The following is a 16,918-nucleotide window of genomic DNA, read 5'->3' as shown; positions in this document are numbered from 1 at the left end:
ACGAACTTGTGTGCTTTCAGATGCTTGATTTCGAGACCTCAAATTCTAAACTTGAGGTCTCGAAATCAAATTCGTGGAAAATCACTTCTTTCTCGAAAACTACGCCACTTCAGAGGGAGCTATTTCTCACAATGTTTTATACTATCAACCTCTCCCCATTACTCGTAATCAAGAAAGGTTTTATGATGATAATTATTTTGAGTAATTACCAATAGTGTTCACTGCCTTTAAAACTATTCTCAGGTGACTTTCTCCTGAAGACGATCAGAGCATACTGATCAAAACATCGTATTTTCTAACAGCAATTCTTCTAAGAAGTACTACTACTCAAAAACCATATAACACATGGCGTCAATGCAAATCTCACCTGAGAAGTAGTTTCAGTGAGCCAACTTTACATGATAAAAACAATATCAGAACATCTTAGTTTCAACTTGGCAAGACAAATTCTCATTCAGACTCGAGACCACGGACGGCGCGCCGTTTCGATACCTCTTGTCATTAACCTCTTGAAGGGAAGCAATGAAAAGCAATGCTGATTGGCTGACCCAAAAGTGACAACTCTGCGCACTTGAAAAACGGTCTCTACTAACAAGAATCTAGTAATGGTATACTGAAGATGAAGATTTACCTACAAGACTCTAATTCACAATTCATCAAACAACATGTCGGGATCGGGATCAGATTTTGACGATTTACTCGATGTTCTTTGTGACAGGCGACTGATTTCAGATGTTCCGGGTGTAGATGGGGTAGCACTCCTGGAATTCAAAGAGAAACATCCACATTGGTGTGCGATTAAAACAATATTTTAATGATAAGGGCACAAGTGTCACTACAGGGTGTCCAACCCATAATCTGCTGCTGGCAACACCAGAACTTGGGTCCGGTGAGCTTGGCCGCGCCACACCACACGCCATCTTAGCTTATGTCTTTCCTAGGTTTCTTATGTTTTTCTTTCCGTGCTTTGGTGTACACAATAACCATGAATTAAATAATTTCAACATCAAAAAATAATTTGTACAGTGTATATCTAGTACAATACTTTTGCAACATTTCACTTTGATTCTTCAAAACATACAAGGTAACCGAGTAATATGCCTGTGATTTTTTTTCACGGAACTCAGGAAGGTTCTAACACACATACGTGTAAGGGTAACACCAAAATTAATATTCTTTATCACTGGTGCAAGTTTAAAGGCAGTGGACACTATTGGTAATTACTCAAAATAAGTAATGGCATAAAACCTTACTTGGTAACGACTAATGGGGTAGAGGTTGATGGGATAAAACATTGTGAGAAACAGCTCCCTCTGAAGTGACCTAGTTTTGGAGAAAGAAGTAATTTTACACGAATTTTATTTCGAGACCTCAGGTTTAATACTTGGTCTCGAAATCAAGCATCTGAAAGCACACAACTTCGTGTAGCAAGGGTGTTTTTTTCTTTCATAGTTATCCCGCAACTCCGACGACCGATTGAGCTCAAATTTCCACAGGTTTGTTATTTTATGCATATGTTGAGATACACCAAGTGAGAGTCTTTGACAATTACCAATAGTGTACACTGTCTTTAACATCTACTATTAAACAAGAAATTAACTCACCTCTCTGTCCTGCCAGATAACACTTTTGGAATGGCTGGTTTAGATGGCGTCTGTTTACTCGTTACAGCTCGTCTTTTTCTCCTGCAAGAAAACATAAATCCTGTAAGACACTCTGTCTCCTCATTGAGCCTCCTCTATAGGTTCTTCATCTAAAAGTAAGGTTCTCTCACTCGTTGTTCCTTCCTAGCACTCACTTTGCGCAACTTCTTACCCTTAATCAGGCATGTATGAGTAACTAGCCATGAAAAGAGGAAAAGAGAAAACCAGGCAAGCAAAAAAGAGGAAATGACAATTTTCCTATACTTTTGTACACAGTAAGTTTTAAGGAAAAAAGAGGAAAATCAAAACCCCAAAAAAAAGGAAATCAGCTGAAAAGGGGAAGTCTCACATGCCTGCTTCAATACAATCTTTGACTTGGCAACCAATCAGATAAGACGATATACCTTTTGCCCCTAGGAGCTGTTGTTTCATTGGTTGCTTCATAATCCCCCCCAAAAAGAAAATCTTGTGAGGTCCTTCGACCTTTAGCAGCCAATCCCCGCCTACTTTGATGTATCAATAACCAATCAGATTAGGCGATATATACCTTTTGCCCATAGGAGCTGCTGTTTCATTGGTTGGTTCATCATCGCCTAGAATCAAGCTTGTGTCTGCCTCCACTCTACTTGATTGTACGGTTCTCTTTTTCGGTTTGTGTCTCGACTGAAAGTGGTAACAAAAAAAAGAATTTTAAATTAAAACTTGTTTATATTTATAAATCTAACAAAACCTTTAGACATTTGCTAGGGAATAGAGAAGGGCTTGGTTTTTAAGTTACACTCTAGATACCTAGTTTTTTTCCACAGGAATTTTGGCAACACTGTGCCTACAGTCATATACATTTAACAGCTACCTGAGCGGAATGTTTTCAACAGAAATGGTATTTTTACTTGTTTATAATGCACTTGTTCACCATTTAAATATAATTTTGATATGTGTACACTTCTGAACTTTTCGTACTTATCGATTAAAAAAGCAGGCCCCTACCTAAAGGTTTTTTGAAAAACTAAAAACACTTCTGCCGTTGAGAGCGGGCGTCAAAGGACAATGCCGCTGACGTCATTTGTGGGAGTTTGCTTTGTTATACATCCACGCTGCAACAAAGCGGCTTTATCTACTTATGACGTTTTGAGAGTGATTACGTAACGGGGCTTTTCGCAAATCTCGCAGAAAAGCTCTGGACAAGGGCATACAAAATGATTGTTTTTTTTACACAATTGAAACCTATTTATAATCATATGACTCGATTTCCTTATTCATCGAAAACATTTTAAGTGGAATCCAGCAAAGTTCACGACTTGACATTTTCGTTCAAGCAGGTCTTTTAGCAATGTAACAATAGTGATAGTAAGTAGTTCTTAGACCATTATAGTGCATTTTACAGTAATGTATCAGTGCGCTTTACATTAATGTCCTGCCGTCGATTTCACAAAGAGTTAGGACTCGTCTTATCTCGAGTTAGGACGGGTAACTCGTCCTAACTTAGGATTAGTCTTAAAGTCTGCATGCTACAGTGCAGGGTTGGGACTCGTCCTAAGTCCTAAGATTAGTCTTAAGTTAGGAAGAGTTTTGTGAAACCGACGGCTGGTCATTTGGCCAATAACATTTCCGTAATCTTTCTCATCTCCCTTGGGAGTACACAGCCCTGACCTGCAGTGGTGGTCCGAAGGCTACTTCAAACACATTATCAAGCTCTACCCTCGCAGGTACCCATTTACACCCATGTGAGGAAAAGCAAATAATAATAATAATTAATAATAATAAGACTTGTAATGATCCACCCTGCTGGGTGTTCAAGGTGCAGTTAAACCAAAAACAAAACAAAAACAAAACAAAGAAAATCAGACACAACAAAATTAGTCCTTGAAAACCTGTGACATAAGATAAGTTTTGAGAAGAGATTTGAATTTTGTGGTACAAAGACAAGATTTAAGATTAAGTGGTAGCGAGTTCCAGATGCGTGGCACAGCTGAAGGAAAAGAAAAGCGTCTTGCTCAAGGACACAATTGTTATGATCTCGAAGCCTTAACCACCATAACTCAAATTCAATGCTCTAAAACGCTCGGCCACGACACCCTAAGTAGGTGTCCTGCCCAGGATTCAAAGATACTCCGACGACTCGACCATTGTTAACTTGAATTCAATGCACTATTACCGCCTACCATTATCTCACCTTGGATTCCTCATCTGTGCTGATTTCATCGTCTTCCAGCTCCTCGTCTTCAAGATCATCCTCATTACTCTCCTCCCCTGAGGAATTCAACGACGGATGAGATGTATCTCTTGTCGGGAGATGACTGGATGCAGATTCTGCATTTGAGATTGCATCCTTGACTGAGGAAATAAAGAGGGAAAATGAGCATTTTACAAAATACAAGAGCAAAGCCATAACTAGGGCCAAACCATTAATACCAGAGAAAATAACATAATATAGCAAAAAAAAAAAAAAAAAAAAAAAACATTATAATATACATATACATATTTTTTCAATTCAAATAATTATTTGTTTATTTTAAGAAATACATTGACACTAAATACAAAGTCTAAGACTAGGAATTTGGTTTTAAACAATAAAATTACAAGAAATATTATACACAGGGCAACAACCATACATATTGGGCAAAACCAAGCAGGCAAAACCAAGTATAAAGGATGAATACCTAAAGCAAAGGATCAAAGATAACATAAAGGACCAGTGATAAAAGGATAACAATAATGAATAGGGCAGATGGCCTTAGCTTTCGTTTCAAACCAGACCTTCATCAGGGGCATAAAACAAGTACAAACAAATACATATCCATTTGTAGAAAAAAAAAGAGGGGAAGGGATTATGAGAAGGATCCAGAAACAGCGGGGAAATTATAGCCAAAAAAAGTTTCCTATGAACCAATAGGAGTAAAGTGGTGAGGACCATAAAAGTGGTAAATGCATTGTAGGTATTACATACAATGCAGGGAAACATGAACAAAAGGCATCATTTGTATATTGGAAATAGTTTCATCCATTTAATACATGGAAGCCCATAAATTATAATTGAAGATATTTTTTAGTATGAAAGATAAAACAAGGAAGGTAGTAGTAGCACTTAAAGACTATATAGCCTAGTTCATAATTCCTGTGAATGCATATATGATACAAATTTTCACGTCACAATTTCGCAGCGAATTATTTGCATCAGTAGAAATGTGCTTTACTCCTGCAAAACATTTGAAGCGAAAACAGCCATGTGATATCGAGATATGCTTTGACAATAATCAACAGTGTCAAGTGTATTTAAGTGTTGCTACTACCTTTCTTGTTCCATTTAAGTTCAGTTTTGAAAAGGAATTACATGGAGATAACAGGTGTGAGTTGCCAGAACAAAACAATGTAAGTAATACGTTCCATATATTGAATGCATGATAATATATCGTTGTGTACAGTGCAAAGACATGTTTAAAGTCTTACCTTCTTGTTTGAGACGTCTGATTTTTGCTTTCTTGTCATTCAGAACAACTTGAAACTGCAAAAGAAAATCGACAAAGATCTTTGATTGACCAAATTGATGAGTGCCCGCAAGTAGGACGTATAAAAACAATTACTCAAGAGCATCGAGTGCGATCCTGAATAATAGGAAAACATTTTTTTTTTCAAAAGTAACCTACCTTTGAGAAGAGTTCTTGTTCCATTTCACTATGCAAATTAACACATTTTTCCAGTCTCTGAAATAAAAAAAGCACACTGGTTCACAAACGCAAATGAGATAGAGAGGGCGAGGGGGGGGGGGGGGGGCAGAAAGCACACAGAAAAAGCAAGAGGTATATAACTTTTATTTTTGTTCAACCTTTGAATATGTTCTTTGCACATTCTTAAGAAAACAAGCAGACTATATGCATACAATTTCTGAGAGGGTTTGGATACTTTTTGTAACACAAAACACAATGGCTTCAGATTTACATTAAACTTACAGTTTGACGATAATGATATTAGAAGGCTGTAATTCTTGAGAAATGAATAAAACAATGTCGCTGAGATGAAATTTATTTTGTGACTTGTTTTACTCATTTCTCAAAAACTACAGCACCTCAGCAGGTAATATTTTCAGGGAAGCTTTCTACTATCATTATCTTCAAACTGTGTAAGTTACGTGTAAATCTGTGGTCATTGTGTTTTTTGTCCTACAAAAAGACATATCTATAGACACTTTACAGTTAAACGTATAAAATAACACAAAGAGTCATTTAAGAAATCAAGAAATGCACAAAGCACAATAAATATTTTGGCCTACAAAAAGTACCCAAACCCTTAAGAAACTTACTTTCAGAGCATTTGCCCTCTCAGTGGACAATTTTTCATTCTCTCCTTCTAAGACGTTAATGTTCTCTCTTAATGAAGCGGCATTCTGGATTGTGAAGATGAACAATTCTTGGATGGCCTCAGAAGGGTCTTCAGCAACCTCAAGACTTAACGAACCAAGTTGGAACTGAAAACAAAAATATATATAATTAATTATTTAACTAATTTAATTATTATGGTTTATAAAAAAGCTGCTCATTTCAGCCTACTGGCTGAATTACAAAACAATACACATTAAAGTTGGAACTGAAAAAAAAGAAGAAAAAAAATTCACAACAATTTAGTTAAAATTAGTTATCAATAAATTAGTTAAAAATATATAATAATAATTTTAAAAAATACACAATAAATTAGTTAAAATTAGTTATCAATAAATAAGTTATATAATAATAGTTATTATCCTATGTGGAAGTGTCGTGGCCGAGCGGTTAAGAGCACCAAATTCAAACTCTGGTGTTTCTGATCAGCAGAGTGTGGATCGAATCCCCAGCCGTGACACTTGTGTCCTTAAGCTCCGTCCTTCGGATGGGTTGTAAAGCTGTTGGTCCCATGTGTTGTGTAACGCATGTAAAAGAACCCAGTGCACTTCTCGAAAAGAGAAGGGGTACGCCCCGGTGTTCCTGGCTGTGGCTGCTGTATGCGCCGTAGCACCTTGTAAACCCTTATGTAGGTGCTAAATAATTGGGTCTCAAAATTCATCACTGCAATTACCTATCTTTCTGAAAGTTTGTATATACTCAGGGCGTTGAGTACCTTGTTTGGTAAATACGTGCGCCATATAAGACTTAGATATTATCTTAAAATCTTCAGAAAATAGTACCGCACTGAGTAGGTCTCACAACTCAAACGTATTCCCAAATACCTTGCAGGAAATACTAAATGTTGAAGCCCCATTGAGCGTCACTGAGTGACAGATATAGGCTTGCTATAATAGAATCCTTGATTTAAGGGCAGTTGTTTGCCTCCAAGGTGCCTAAAAATAAAGTGCTTCTTTTCAGATAAACTAAAATGGAAGAAATGGTATTGCTCTAGGAAAAAAAGTGACACAAAATTGCATTGATGTCAACTTGGGTTGCTGAACTTTCACTGACTTACTTTGGAAAAACCTACCTTAATGTTTCCACTTGTCATGACTTTCTTCCAGGAGAACTCTGACCCACTGCCATCAGACGGTTTCATCTACAAAACAAATCATTTATTGATCACTTTCAAAAGCCCGAAATACTCCCTAAACATTTTTGGAAAAAGACACCAATTGAAAAATGTTTTTGTTTGTGTTTTTACTAACCATTTTTAAATAAAAAGGCAGTTCGTTAAAGGAACACGTTGCCATGGATCGGTCGAGTTGGTCTTTGAAAAGCGTTTGTAACCGTTTGTTATAAAATGCATATGGTTAGAAAGATGTTTTAAAAGTAGAATACAATGATCCACACAGGTTTGCCTCGAAATTGCGTGGTTTTCCTGTTACTTTGCGAACTAACACGGTTGGCCAATTTGACTCCCATAAATGGCCGACCGTGTTTGTCGACGAGGTGAAAGGAAAACCACGCAATTTTGAGTGATACTTATGTGGATCATTATATTCTACTTTTAAAATATCTTTCTAAACAATGCATTTTATAACAATTGAATACAAACGCTTTACAAAGACCAACTCGACCGATCCAAGGCAACGTGTTCCTTTAACCAGTGGCGACTGTAAAAATTTAGGCTCAATTGGTCATCGGAGTCGGGAGAAACTAACGGGAAAACCCACCCTTGTTTTCGCACATTTCGCCGTGTCATGACATGTGTTTAATATAAATGTTATTCTCGATATCGAGAATTTATAATTTTTTAAAATGTTTTCTCAAAAAGTAAAGCATTTCATGGAATAATATTTCAAGGGAAGTCTTTCACCATTACCTTCTGTAAACCCTGTAAGTTAATTTTAAACCTGTGCACTTGATTTTTTGTTCTGTTCAGAGAGTGTCCAATGGCTTTAACTGGGCATTCTTCGCTTACACAGCCACAGCTAGTGCAGATATTTGGCACTTGCCTTATAAGGATGAATGGTGATAAGCAGAGCCATAAATTCGGCCCAGATAACTTCTGAATTTCGGACAAGTTAAACCTGGTAATTTTGCCAGCACACTCAAATGGTACATTTGTCTACATACAACCATGATTAAACACTGTATTTCAATTTTCTTTTAGTAAAAGTACTTTTTTTAAACTGAAAGATCCTGTCTACTTACTTGATACTCAAATGCCAGGTCTCCTATGTTTTGTCTCGTCAGGGCTTTCTTCGTTTGCTCAATGAATTCTTGAAGATCCATGTTGACTTCCTTGGCAAGCTTCTCCAGTCTCTTTAAGGAAACTGAAAAGTAAAGGGAACAAAGAGTATGATTTAAAACCACTTTATGGCTACATGAAGATGTAATACTAATTTTGTATGCAATTGCTAAAACATAGAGACACAGAATAAACTACAAGGGAAACTGACTGGGACCCCTGGCTGCTGACTTCCCAAGATGTTATTATTGGGTGTGATCCATGGCTACACAGCAGTTAATGGTTGCATGGCATCTGACTGGCACACCTGAGCGAAGATATTGACAAAATAGGGACACCGCCAATATAGGGCTAGATACATGTAGCTCAGTTGGTGGAGTGCCATTGGTTCAAATACTGATCTAGTTATTTTTTGTCCGACCCCAAATCAAAACAAAGAGAAACTGCTAAATTAAAAGTTGACGCTTGAGAGGAACTTTAGTATGGACAGTGAGGGAACATCTTAAACATGTCAAAAGTTAGGCAAGTTCCAGGCATGTGGGTGTGGTGTGTTAAATGTAAAACCAACAAAACCTTACGTTTCCCTTCCCACGAGTTGATTGTGTCAGTGATGACCAGATCAAATCCATCCTTCCCTCCTTCTCTCAGAGTAGTTTGTAGAAAATACGGCTGCCGACCAACATCAATACGGCACAGACTCCGATTGGACATTCTGGGAAAATGAAAACAATTTTCATTAAAGGCAGTGGACACTTTTGGTAATTGCTCAAAATACTGTTTAGCATAAAAACTTACTTGTTAGGCCTAACAAGTAATGGAGAGCTGTTGATAGTATTTATAAAACATTGTGAGAATCGGCTCCCTCCCTCTGAAGTAAAGAAGTTTTCAAGTGAGAAGTAATTTTCCAGGAATTTGATTTCAAGACCTCAGAATTAGATTTTTAAGGTCTGACAAGGGTGTTTTTTCTTTCATTATTATCTTGCAACTTCGGCGACCAATTGAGCTCAAATTTTCACAGGTTTGTTATTTTATGCATGTATGTTGAGATACACCAAGTGAGAAGACTGGTCTTTGACAATTACCAATAGTGTCCAGTGTCTTTAGAGAATGGGTATACCTACCTAGGTACTCCTAGAACTATGACGTTTGTTCTGCTATCGTCTCTGTTTGTTCGAGACGATAGTGGAATGAGCCTCATCATAGTTCTAGGAGTATATACCTTTGGTAGTCAATACAAAAAATAATGACCGTAAACATTTTGTTACTGTACTTAGTGTAACATTTTTTCACCTGTAGTTTTTATTTATGTTTATATATTTAAAATTCTGTGTTTGTTTATGATGCACACTGGAAAGCAATTTTCATGTTTTTATAGTGATGTGAAATTGAAAATGTCAAAAGGTTGTCGATCTTACAAAAGTTACCGCATGAAACCTTGTATCATGCAAGGCTCACAGGGCACAGGGACGCCTTTATGAGAATTTGGTTTCCAGTTTTGTAAAGAAGCGTCTTGCTTTGATAAAACTTAAAAGTAGTGTCAAAAAAGGGACTCGCTCCAGATCTCACGAGAACACCAGGCATTTTCCTTTCGACGACCACCTGCCTGGGCAGTCAATATTTATGTTTACATGTCTATATTTAACTATAAGGTTTATCGCGGGTAGCAAAATATCAAGAGAGGGTGCTGTTGAACGCAAACAGAGATAAAGGCCATGCGTGCGCACGTCGTGCTTGCAGCAATATCATACACCGGGGCGTTGCCTACCCATGACTGATGCATTTGCGTTTCTGAATCGTGATAAACCTTAGTTATGGCTGTGTGTGGGTATTCGCAGATTACTCCAGCAACAGCAACATTCTGAATATTAAAATCTTGCAACAACAGTTTGGCATAACTTTTCATATCAGTCACGCCACCACTTTTTTACTCATTTTAATTTTACCAAAACAAGAAAAAGGGGTACATGTATCTCATTGAGGAAAATTTATAAGTTACCATTCATTTCATATGGAATGAAAAAGTGGTGGCGTAAGCGGAAAATTTTCCCAAAGTTTGAAAACTAATTCAACAACACACCCACTTTTTACACTTGAAACTAAAGTTGTTTTTATACAGTGCCCTCTACGACTACGGTCGTTCCACACTGCCCATGCTGCCCGTCAGTGCACGCACACTTACTGAAAAGTGTTCCACTGTGTCTGTTTCCGTTTATAAAAGCCCAAAGTTACCAGTTAAATTGTGTAATCCTAAGACAAAGAATGCTATAGAGTACTTGTACATGACATAATATAACAAACGAAGGTTGAAACAGAATACTCACTTTAAAGCCGTCTCCGCTTGTTGACAGAACCATGGAGCAATAAACTAGCAGAACGAAGCCACCGCTGAAAGAAAACAAAATGAGCACATTTACTCAAGAGAGGGCGCTACACAAACTACACTGAGCTACGGCCGTTGTGTGGTCTACATTTTAGTCCAACTTGGACTCCAAGTGATTAAAAAAACGATTGAACTGTAACTGAATAACAAAGTACTTATTTGTATTGAAAAAACACATGATTAGGGCTTAATTAACATCGGATGTGGTTAATGGATAAAAATACATCTATTGAAAACAAACTCTACAGATTTGTGTAGATCAATTAGCTAACATCAAATAGCCGTCGCTACTGTCAGAGTAGTCTGGCTAACAGACAATATTTACAAGTATTTAAACAGAAACAACTACACTGTTTCTTCTATGCAGAGTCGATAACCAGACAACAGTCCGAAGATAATAAATTTAGTCCCACTTCCTGCACAAAAAACGTCATTTTGTTGTATATTTAGATTTTGTTTGCTCATCTACTAATGATCTACACGTAGCTTTACAGTATAGACTGCGGCCAGAGCCCAGGTACCGGTACTCAGCATGTCGTCCCGTAAGTAAAACAGCCGTTTTGTACACATTTTGTGGAGAAAACAACTGATCCGATCATGTTATCTGCAGTTGTCAAAATCTGATCTGATCTTGTCAAAATGACTATTACTTGCCATGGATAAACCATTATTATTATTATAAAAGGAAAAGTTTCCGTATGGCGCCACCACTTTTTCACAATTATAAACGAAAAGGTCCCATTCGTGTTCGATTTTATCAATTCACGGATTCAGGTTCAGTGATTGAAATAAATAATAAACATGATAAAGGTAACGGTGTCACAATGTAGAAAGCCCTTTTTTTGGGGGGGGGGGGGGGGTAATCTTTTCGTTCTTGTCAGCTTAGGCTTTGAGTTTGACTTGAGCCTTTGCTAGCTTAGGCTATGGTTAGGCCCTAGCCTAGCCCTAATAATTGTTTAGCTACTGCTTAGGTAGACCCAGTAACTGGGGTGCTGTACTCCTTTTTTTCTCTCTCGAAACTTGTCATAATCGCTCGAGAATGACAAATTTCAAAAAAAGGAGTAGTGCCCCAGTAACTGGGTTTATACCTTGGCTTTAGGCAGTTATAAATTAATTATTATCAACAAAGAAACCCTCTTGCACCCCCACTATTAGCACATGAAAACGTTTCAAACCCTACAAAACCAACCTTTGTTTATCAAATCCTACAAAATCAACCTTTGTTTATCTCTATCTAGCAGCTTACAAACCTCTTCATAATGTCTGCGACGATGGAGTGGAAAGTGCAGAGATGTTGTTTCAGTCATTTCCAGGGCAGACGTCATTATCAGTAAGTTTCCTATATAAGTCTTATCCTGTCTAAAACACTAAGCAGATTCCCACTAAGCTCCCAGGCTCAGACTTGGGGGAAAAGGGAAAAGTCAACAAGATCGCATAGCCGGACTTGTCAAAACAAAAATGAGAAGAGACTAGAATCAAAATAACAACACAGTTTTATCATCTTGAAACTGTTTTATTTGAACAAACACTAAAGATAAGATTTATCTCTGTTTGGCGGGTGATACATGGCAGGTCTGAAATTTATTTGTTAGACCATGGTAATGGTTAGACTCAAACTGAACAATTCAGGCATGTGAGACTTCCTCTTTTCAGCTGATTTCCTCTGTTTTGGTTTTGATTTTCCTCTTTTTGACTTTACTTTCTGTGTACAAAAATATAGGAATATAATCTTTTACTCTATTTTTCCTGCCCGGTTTTCTCTTTTTCTCTTTTTTTCATGAATAGTTACTCACATGCCTGACAATTGAACATCATTCTTTTGAGAGTTGAGACGTGTCATCGACACACTGTTTTTCAAACTTTCATGTAACGTTATTCAATTATCTTTCAGATTCCATCATTCCCACCAGCCGATACCACCATCATCACCTCCAGTACCCAACCTAAGGACTACCAGATTTTTGCCATCTTCGTCACCCTCTTCTGCTGTCTCCCGCTGGGGGTCCTGGGAATTTTCAAGTCCAGCGAGGTGAGTGAAGAGAAACCAGATGTGGGGAGGCAGGTCTATGGACCACAGTAGTTATTTTGCTTTTGTTTCCCCTAGCCCATCTGGAAGTATTTTTTGTATTGCCATGTATTGTTGAAATGGCTGAATAAATAATAATAATAATAATAATAATAATAATAATTTTAAAAACTTGGACGCTTGATCAAAATATGTAGTTTTTATTAAGTTTTGTTTTTCGTTCATTCTCAAAAAGTCTTATCTCCTGTGCATGTGTTACCTGGCCTTAAATGATAGCTTAAAGTAAAGTTTTTGTTTGAGGATCACTCGTAAAATTAAAGGCAATATAACGTGTTGTTCCAATCCAACAGCAGCTTTATCATCTTGTATAAATAATTTTGAGAAACATTGTAAATGTGGTTATTTAAAAGTACATCGGTTTTTATGCCTCAAAATTCGTTTTTGAGAATAATTACTGTGCACAGTAACATTTCTCAGATTATGTTTTCCTGTTGGGGATTATTCTTTCTGCATGGACATAACCACTCTGGATCCTTGGCCATCTCAGAAACATTTAAAGGCAGTGGACACTATTGGTAATTACTCATAATAATTATTAGCATAAAACCTTACTTGGTAACGAGTAATGGGGAGAGGTCGGTAGTATAAAACATTGTGAGAAACGTCACCCTCTGAAGTGGAGCACTTTTCAAGAAAGAAGTAATTTGCCACGAATTTGATTTCAAGACCTCAGTTTTAGAATTTGAGGTATTGAAATCAAGCATCTGAAAGCACACAACTTCATGTGACAAGAGTATTCTTTCTTTCATTATTATCTTGCAACTTCGATGACCGATTGAGCTCAAATTTTCACTGGTTTGTTATTTTATGTATAAAATGTTGAGATACAGCAAGTGAGAAGACTGGTCTTTGACAATTACCAAAAAGTGCCCAGTGTCTTTCAGATGTGTGTACACATCTATGCAGTACATGAGGATTAAAACAGTCAAAACGATTCCAAAAACCAAAGGTATACTTTGCCTAAACAATCTTTGCTTTTAAAGCAGGTCTACACAATGTATGGTTTCGGGCCCAGGCCACTGATCACTTTGAATAATTTCTGTTATATTCTTCTCTGAATCTTCAGGTAAGAAGACGAGCCGCCATGGGTGACACCTTTGGTGCCCACCAGGCCAGCTATCGTACCAAGAGCTTTCTCTACGCCGGTCTGGGCGTCGGGCTCCTAGTCTGGGTTTGCAGCGCCACCGCATTCGTCGTTTACGTCGTCCAGGTCTTCGGAGACTACACATTCTCTGAGGAGACCGTCAGGTACGAGTTTGTGACTGTAGTTGTTCCTATTGGCAAATAATAGGATCGAATGGCCTAACTGTAGGAATGGGTTTACTTTGTCGCATGATCTTAGTTTTTCAACGAAATGGTTCCTCCAAAAAGTTATTCTCAACTTAGCAGACCCATAAAGTGTAGGCCTACATCCTTGACTTTATTATTATTATTATAATTATTATTATTTATTGAGCCATTTCAACAATATGGAGAAAGGAATATTTATGGCATAAAGAGCTGCTTAAGCACAACAAGTAGCTTAGCACAACAAATTGATGCTTACCAGATTAAGGTTACCAGCCCAAATAAAATATCACATGTGCCTGGTATCCAGACAATTGTTATGAGCATAATTTATGAATTTGGGCTCAATTTCCTTAAGGTTGTAAGCTCAACAAATTGCTAAGCACAAAACAGTATTGCTCAGCAGAAAGAGGTTACAGGCCAAAACTACCTTAACTTTGCATCTTTTGTGACTGGTGCCTCACTCATTTTTTGCTTAGCAGACATTTGATAAGCAGTATTTTATGCTTAGCATTTTTTTATGAAACTGGGCAAAGACGACTACAGCTGAGTTGCCTTGTGATTCGTGAAGGCAGTGTGTGGTACTGCTTATATTTATATTGTGTGTGTAAATGGGTTTATATAATTCTATATAACGCTCAACAAATTTGAACAATGTAGACCAGCCTGTTATGCATCTGTGTTTACAACAGTTTAAAGCAGCTTAGTGTCGAGCTGTAGTGATGTACTTACTGTACGTTGTAGATAACTCTTGAGCAAGCCAAGAGTGGGAAGTGAAGCTGTAGGTCCTATGTGTCGTGTATGTTAAAAGAACCCACTTAAGGCCGAGTCACACTGCAGCAGTAACGAAAACGATAACGATCACGACGCAAAGAGAATGGGCATGTGCATATTCTGCGGGGAGCTATTCAACCAATAGAAGGCGTTCTCTCTGCGTCGTACCAAGGTTTGCCATGGTGTTTCTGGCAGTGGCTGCTGCATGCGCTGCAGTACTTTTAGAAGGTGCTACATACTTACGGTTATCATAATTAAAACTGTGTATCAGAAGCCAGTATTATTAATTTACCTTGATTTTTTGACGGGGTAAGATGAAATAACAGTTATCTTAATAGTATTCAAAAGTTCCAGTGATTGTTTTCCGTAGTTGATAAGAAATAACATTATATAGTGACTGCGTGCATTTTTTATTTGTTTAAAGGTGATTACTTGTGTGTTAAAGTTGTGTTAAATGTAATGCACATTATTTTAAAAGTATTTTGGTAAAAGTATTATTTTTCATCGAACACCGACCTTTGAAAACCTTACAATTCAAAACAATACATTTAAAAGATTTGGGTACTTTTTCAAAATGTCCATAGATTTACACTAAACTAACACAGTTTGATGATAATGATAGTGGAAAGCTTCCCTTCAAATAATATTGCTTATTGAGGTGCTGTAGTTTTTGAGAAATGAGTAAAACAATGTCATGAAAATACGTTTGTAAATGATTAAAATAATTTTCGTCTCATGAGACGAAAATTATTTTTTATGACATTGTTTTACTCATTTCCTAAAAACTACAGCACCTCAGCACGTAATATTTTCAGGGAAGCTTTCTACTATCATTATCTTCAAACTGTGTAAGTTTAGTGTAAATCTGTGGACATTGTGTTTTTTTGTCCTACAAAAGTTACATACACCCTTTAATCAATGTTGGTACTTCAAAAAGCTCAGCAAATCAATAATTTGAACTTCAAAATATTTGTTGTAATAAAAATGTAAAACTGACATAGGCTGAAATAGTTTATGTAAAAGAAAGTATAATCTTATATGAGAGATGTATTTTATAGTTTTTGTTCAACAAAGTTTTCTTTTAAAATTGTTTACTCTTTTAAAGGCAGTGGACACTATCGGTAATTACTCAAAATAATTATTAGCATAAAACCTTTCTTCATGACGAGTAATGGGGAGAGGTTAATGGTATAAAACATTGTGAGAAACGGCTCCCCCTGAAGTGCCATAGTTTTCGAGAAAGAAGTAATTTTCCACGAATTTGATTTCAAGACCTCAGATTTAGAACTTGAGGTCTCGAAATCAACCATCTAAACGCACACAACTTCGTGTGACAAGGGTGTTTTTTTCTGTCATTATCTCGCAAGTTCGATGACCGATTGAGCTCAAATTTTCACAGGTTTGTTATTTTATGCATATGTTGAGATACACCAACTGTGAAGGCTAGTCTTTGACAATTACCAATAGTGTCCACTGCCTTTAACCAGTTCTTACTCCACTCCTAAAGTCTTCGGCTTAGCAAGTTTAGTTGCGGGGAAGTTCATTTCACATAAATTCTTATTTAAAATGTATTTGCCAAATTCCACATTCCAGAAAATATTTATTTTGTATGTAAACATGTAGGTATATATTTATTTTGTGCAATTCAACCAAGATCCTTGATGAGTATTATAGTTTAACGCCACAAAATGTTTAACCATCGTTTAGTTTTAGTCACACATTATATAGTTTTGTACTAATTTACCTCATTAACTAGTTTTGAAAAGTTGGTTGTCATATTTACCCGTTATATCTTGCCACAGATTGTGCTGTTCACAGACCATTTAGTTTGGTTTAATTTATATACAGTTGTTCCATTATGATCAGGAACATAACTTTATTCCCGATTTGTGTTTAAAAGCCAGTGGACACTTTCGGTAAACAGTATTGTCCAAGGCCACACTTCGTGTATCACAACTTCTATATCAAATAACAAACCTGTGAAAATTTAGGCTTAATCAGTCATCGGAGTCGGGAGAAATTAACGGGGAAACCCACCCTTGTTTCCGCACGTTTCGCCGTGTCAAGACATGTGTTTAAAATAAATCCGTAATTCTCGATATCGAGAATTGATATTGTTCTAATGTTTTCTCAGAAAGT

The 16,918-nt window shown here is 37.0% G+C and overlaps 2 protein-coding genes across 3 annotated transcripts; one reads left to right on the top strand and one right to left on the bottom strand.

The window, feature by feature from the left end:
• Nucleotides 1-213: 213 nt before the first annotated feature.
• Nucleotides 214-10,672, bottom strand: LOC117299344 (DNA repair protein XRCC4-like). The gene is made up of 11 exons (XM_033782867.1): nt 10,574-10,672; nt 8,831-8,964; nt 8,216-8,337; nt 7,089-7,157; nt 5,941-6,105; nt 5,288-5,344; nt 5,091-5,145; nt 3,817-3,977; nt 2,191-2,306; nt 1,605-1,685; nt 214-761 (listed from the first exon to the last, which is right to left on the bottom strand). The coding sequence occupies exons 2-11, from the start codon at nt 8,961-8,963 to the stop codon at nt 647-649; spliced, it is 1,074 nt and encodes a 357-aa protein (XP_033638758.1). The 5' UTR covers nt 8,964; nt 10,574-10,672; the 3' UTR covers nt 214-646.
• Nucleotides 10,673-11,011: 339 nt separating this feature from the next.
• LOC117299335 lies at nt 11,012-15,388 on the top strand. 2 transcript variants are annotated; one of them, XM_033782855.1, is made up of 4 exons: nt 11,012-11,174; nt 11,874-11,962; nt 12,524-12,661; nt 13,785-15,388. In XM_033782855.1, exons 1-4 carry the CDS (start codon nt 11,165-11,167, stop codon nt 14,004-14,006), a joined length of 459 nt encoding a protein of 152 aa, XP_033638746.1. In that variant the 5' UTR covers nt 11,012-11,164; the 3' UTR covers nt 14,007-15,388. The 2 variants fall into 2 exon arrangements, with proteins under 2 accessions (XP_033638746.1, XP_033638745.1); XM_033782854.1 differs by having other exon boundaries at nt 11,871-11,962.
• Nucleotides 15,389-16,918: the final 1,530 nt, after the last annotated feature.

The sequence above is a fragment of the Asterias rubens genome, chromosome 14 (genome assembly GCF_902459465.1).
Source record: "Asterias rubens chromosome 14, eAstRub1.3, whole genome shotgun sequence".
NCBI lineage: Eukaryota > Metazoa > Echinodermata > Asteroidea > Forcipulatida > Asteriidae > Asterias > Asterias rubens.
The sequence above is the reverse complement of the archived record's forward strand: the minus strand, read 5'-3'. Positions and strand labels throughout refer to the sequence as shown.

What these genes read in the sequence shown, in the direction of transcription:
- LOC117299335 (XM_033782854.1), top strand. An exon ending in CAGGGCAGACGTCATTATCA is followed by an intron (nt 11,963 to 12,523) that starts GTAAGTTTCCTA and finishes ATTATCTTTCAG; the next exon opens with ATTCCATCATTCCCACCAGC. An exon ending in GAATTTTCAAGTCCAGCGAG is followed by an intron (nt 12,662 to 13,784) that starts GTGAGTGAAGAG and finishes CTGAATCTTCAG; the next exon opens with GTAAGAAGACGAGCCGCCAT.
- LOC117299344 (XM_033782867.1), bottom strand. Translation starts at nt 8,963, where the DNA reads ATGTCCAATCGGAGTCTGTGCCGTATTGATGTTGGTCGGCAGCCGTAT. An exon ending in AACAAGAACTCTTCTCAAAG is followed by an intron (nt 5,146 to 5,287) that starts GTAGGTTACTTT and finishes TTTCTTTTGCAG; the next exon opens with TTTCAAGTTGTTCTGAATGA. An exon ending in GCACAGATGAGGAATCCAAG is followed by an intron (nt 2,307 to 3,816) that starts GTGAGATAATGG and finishes TACCACTTTCAG; the next exon opens with TCGAGACACAAACCGAAAAA.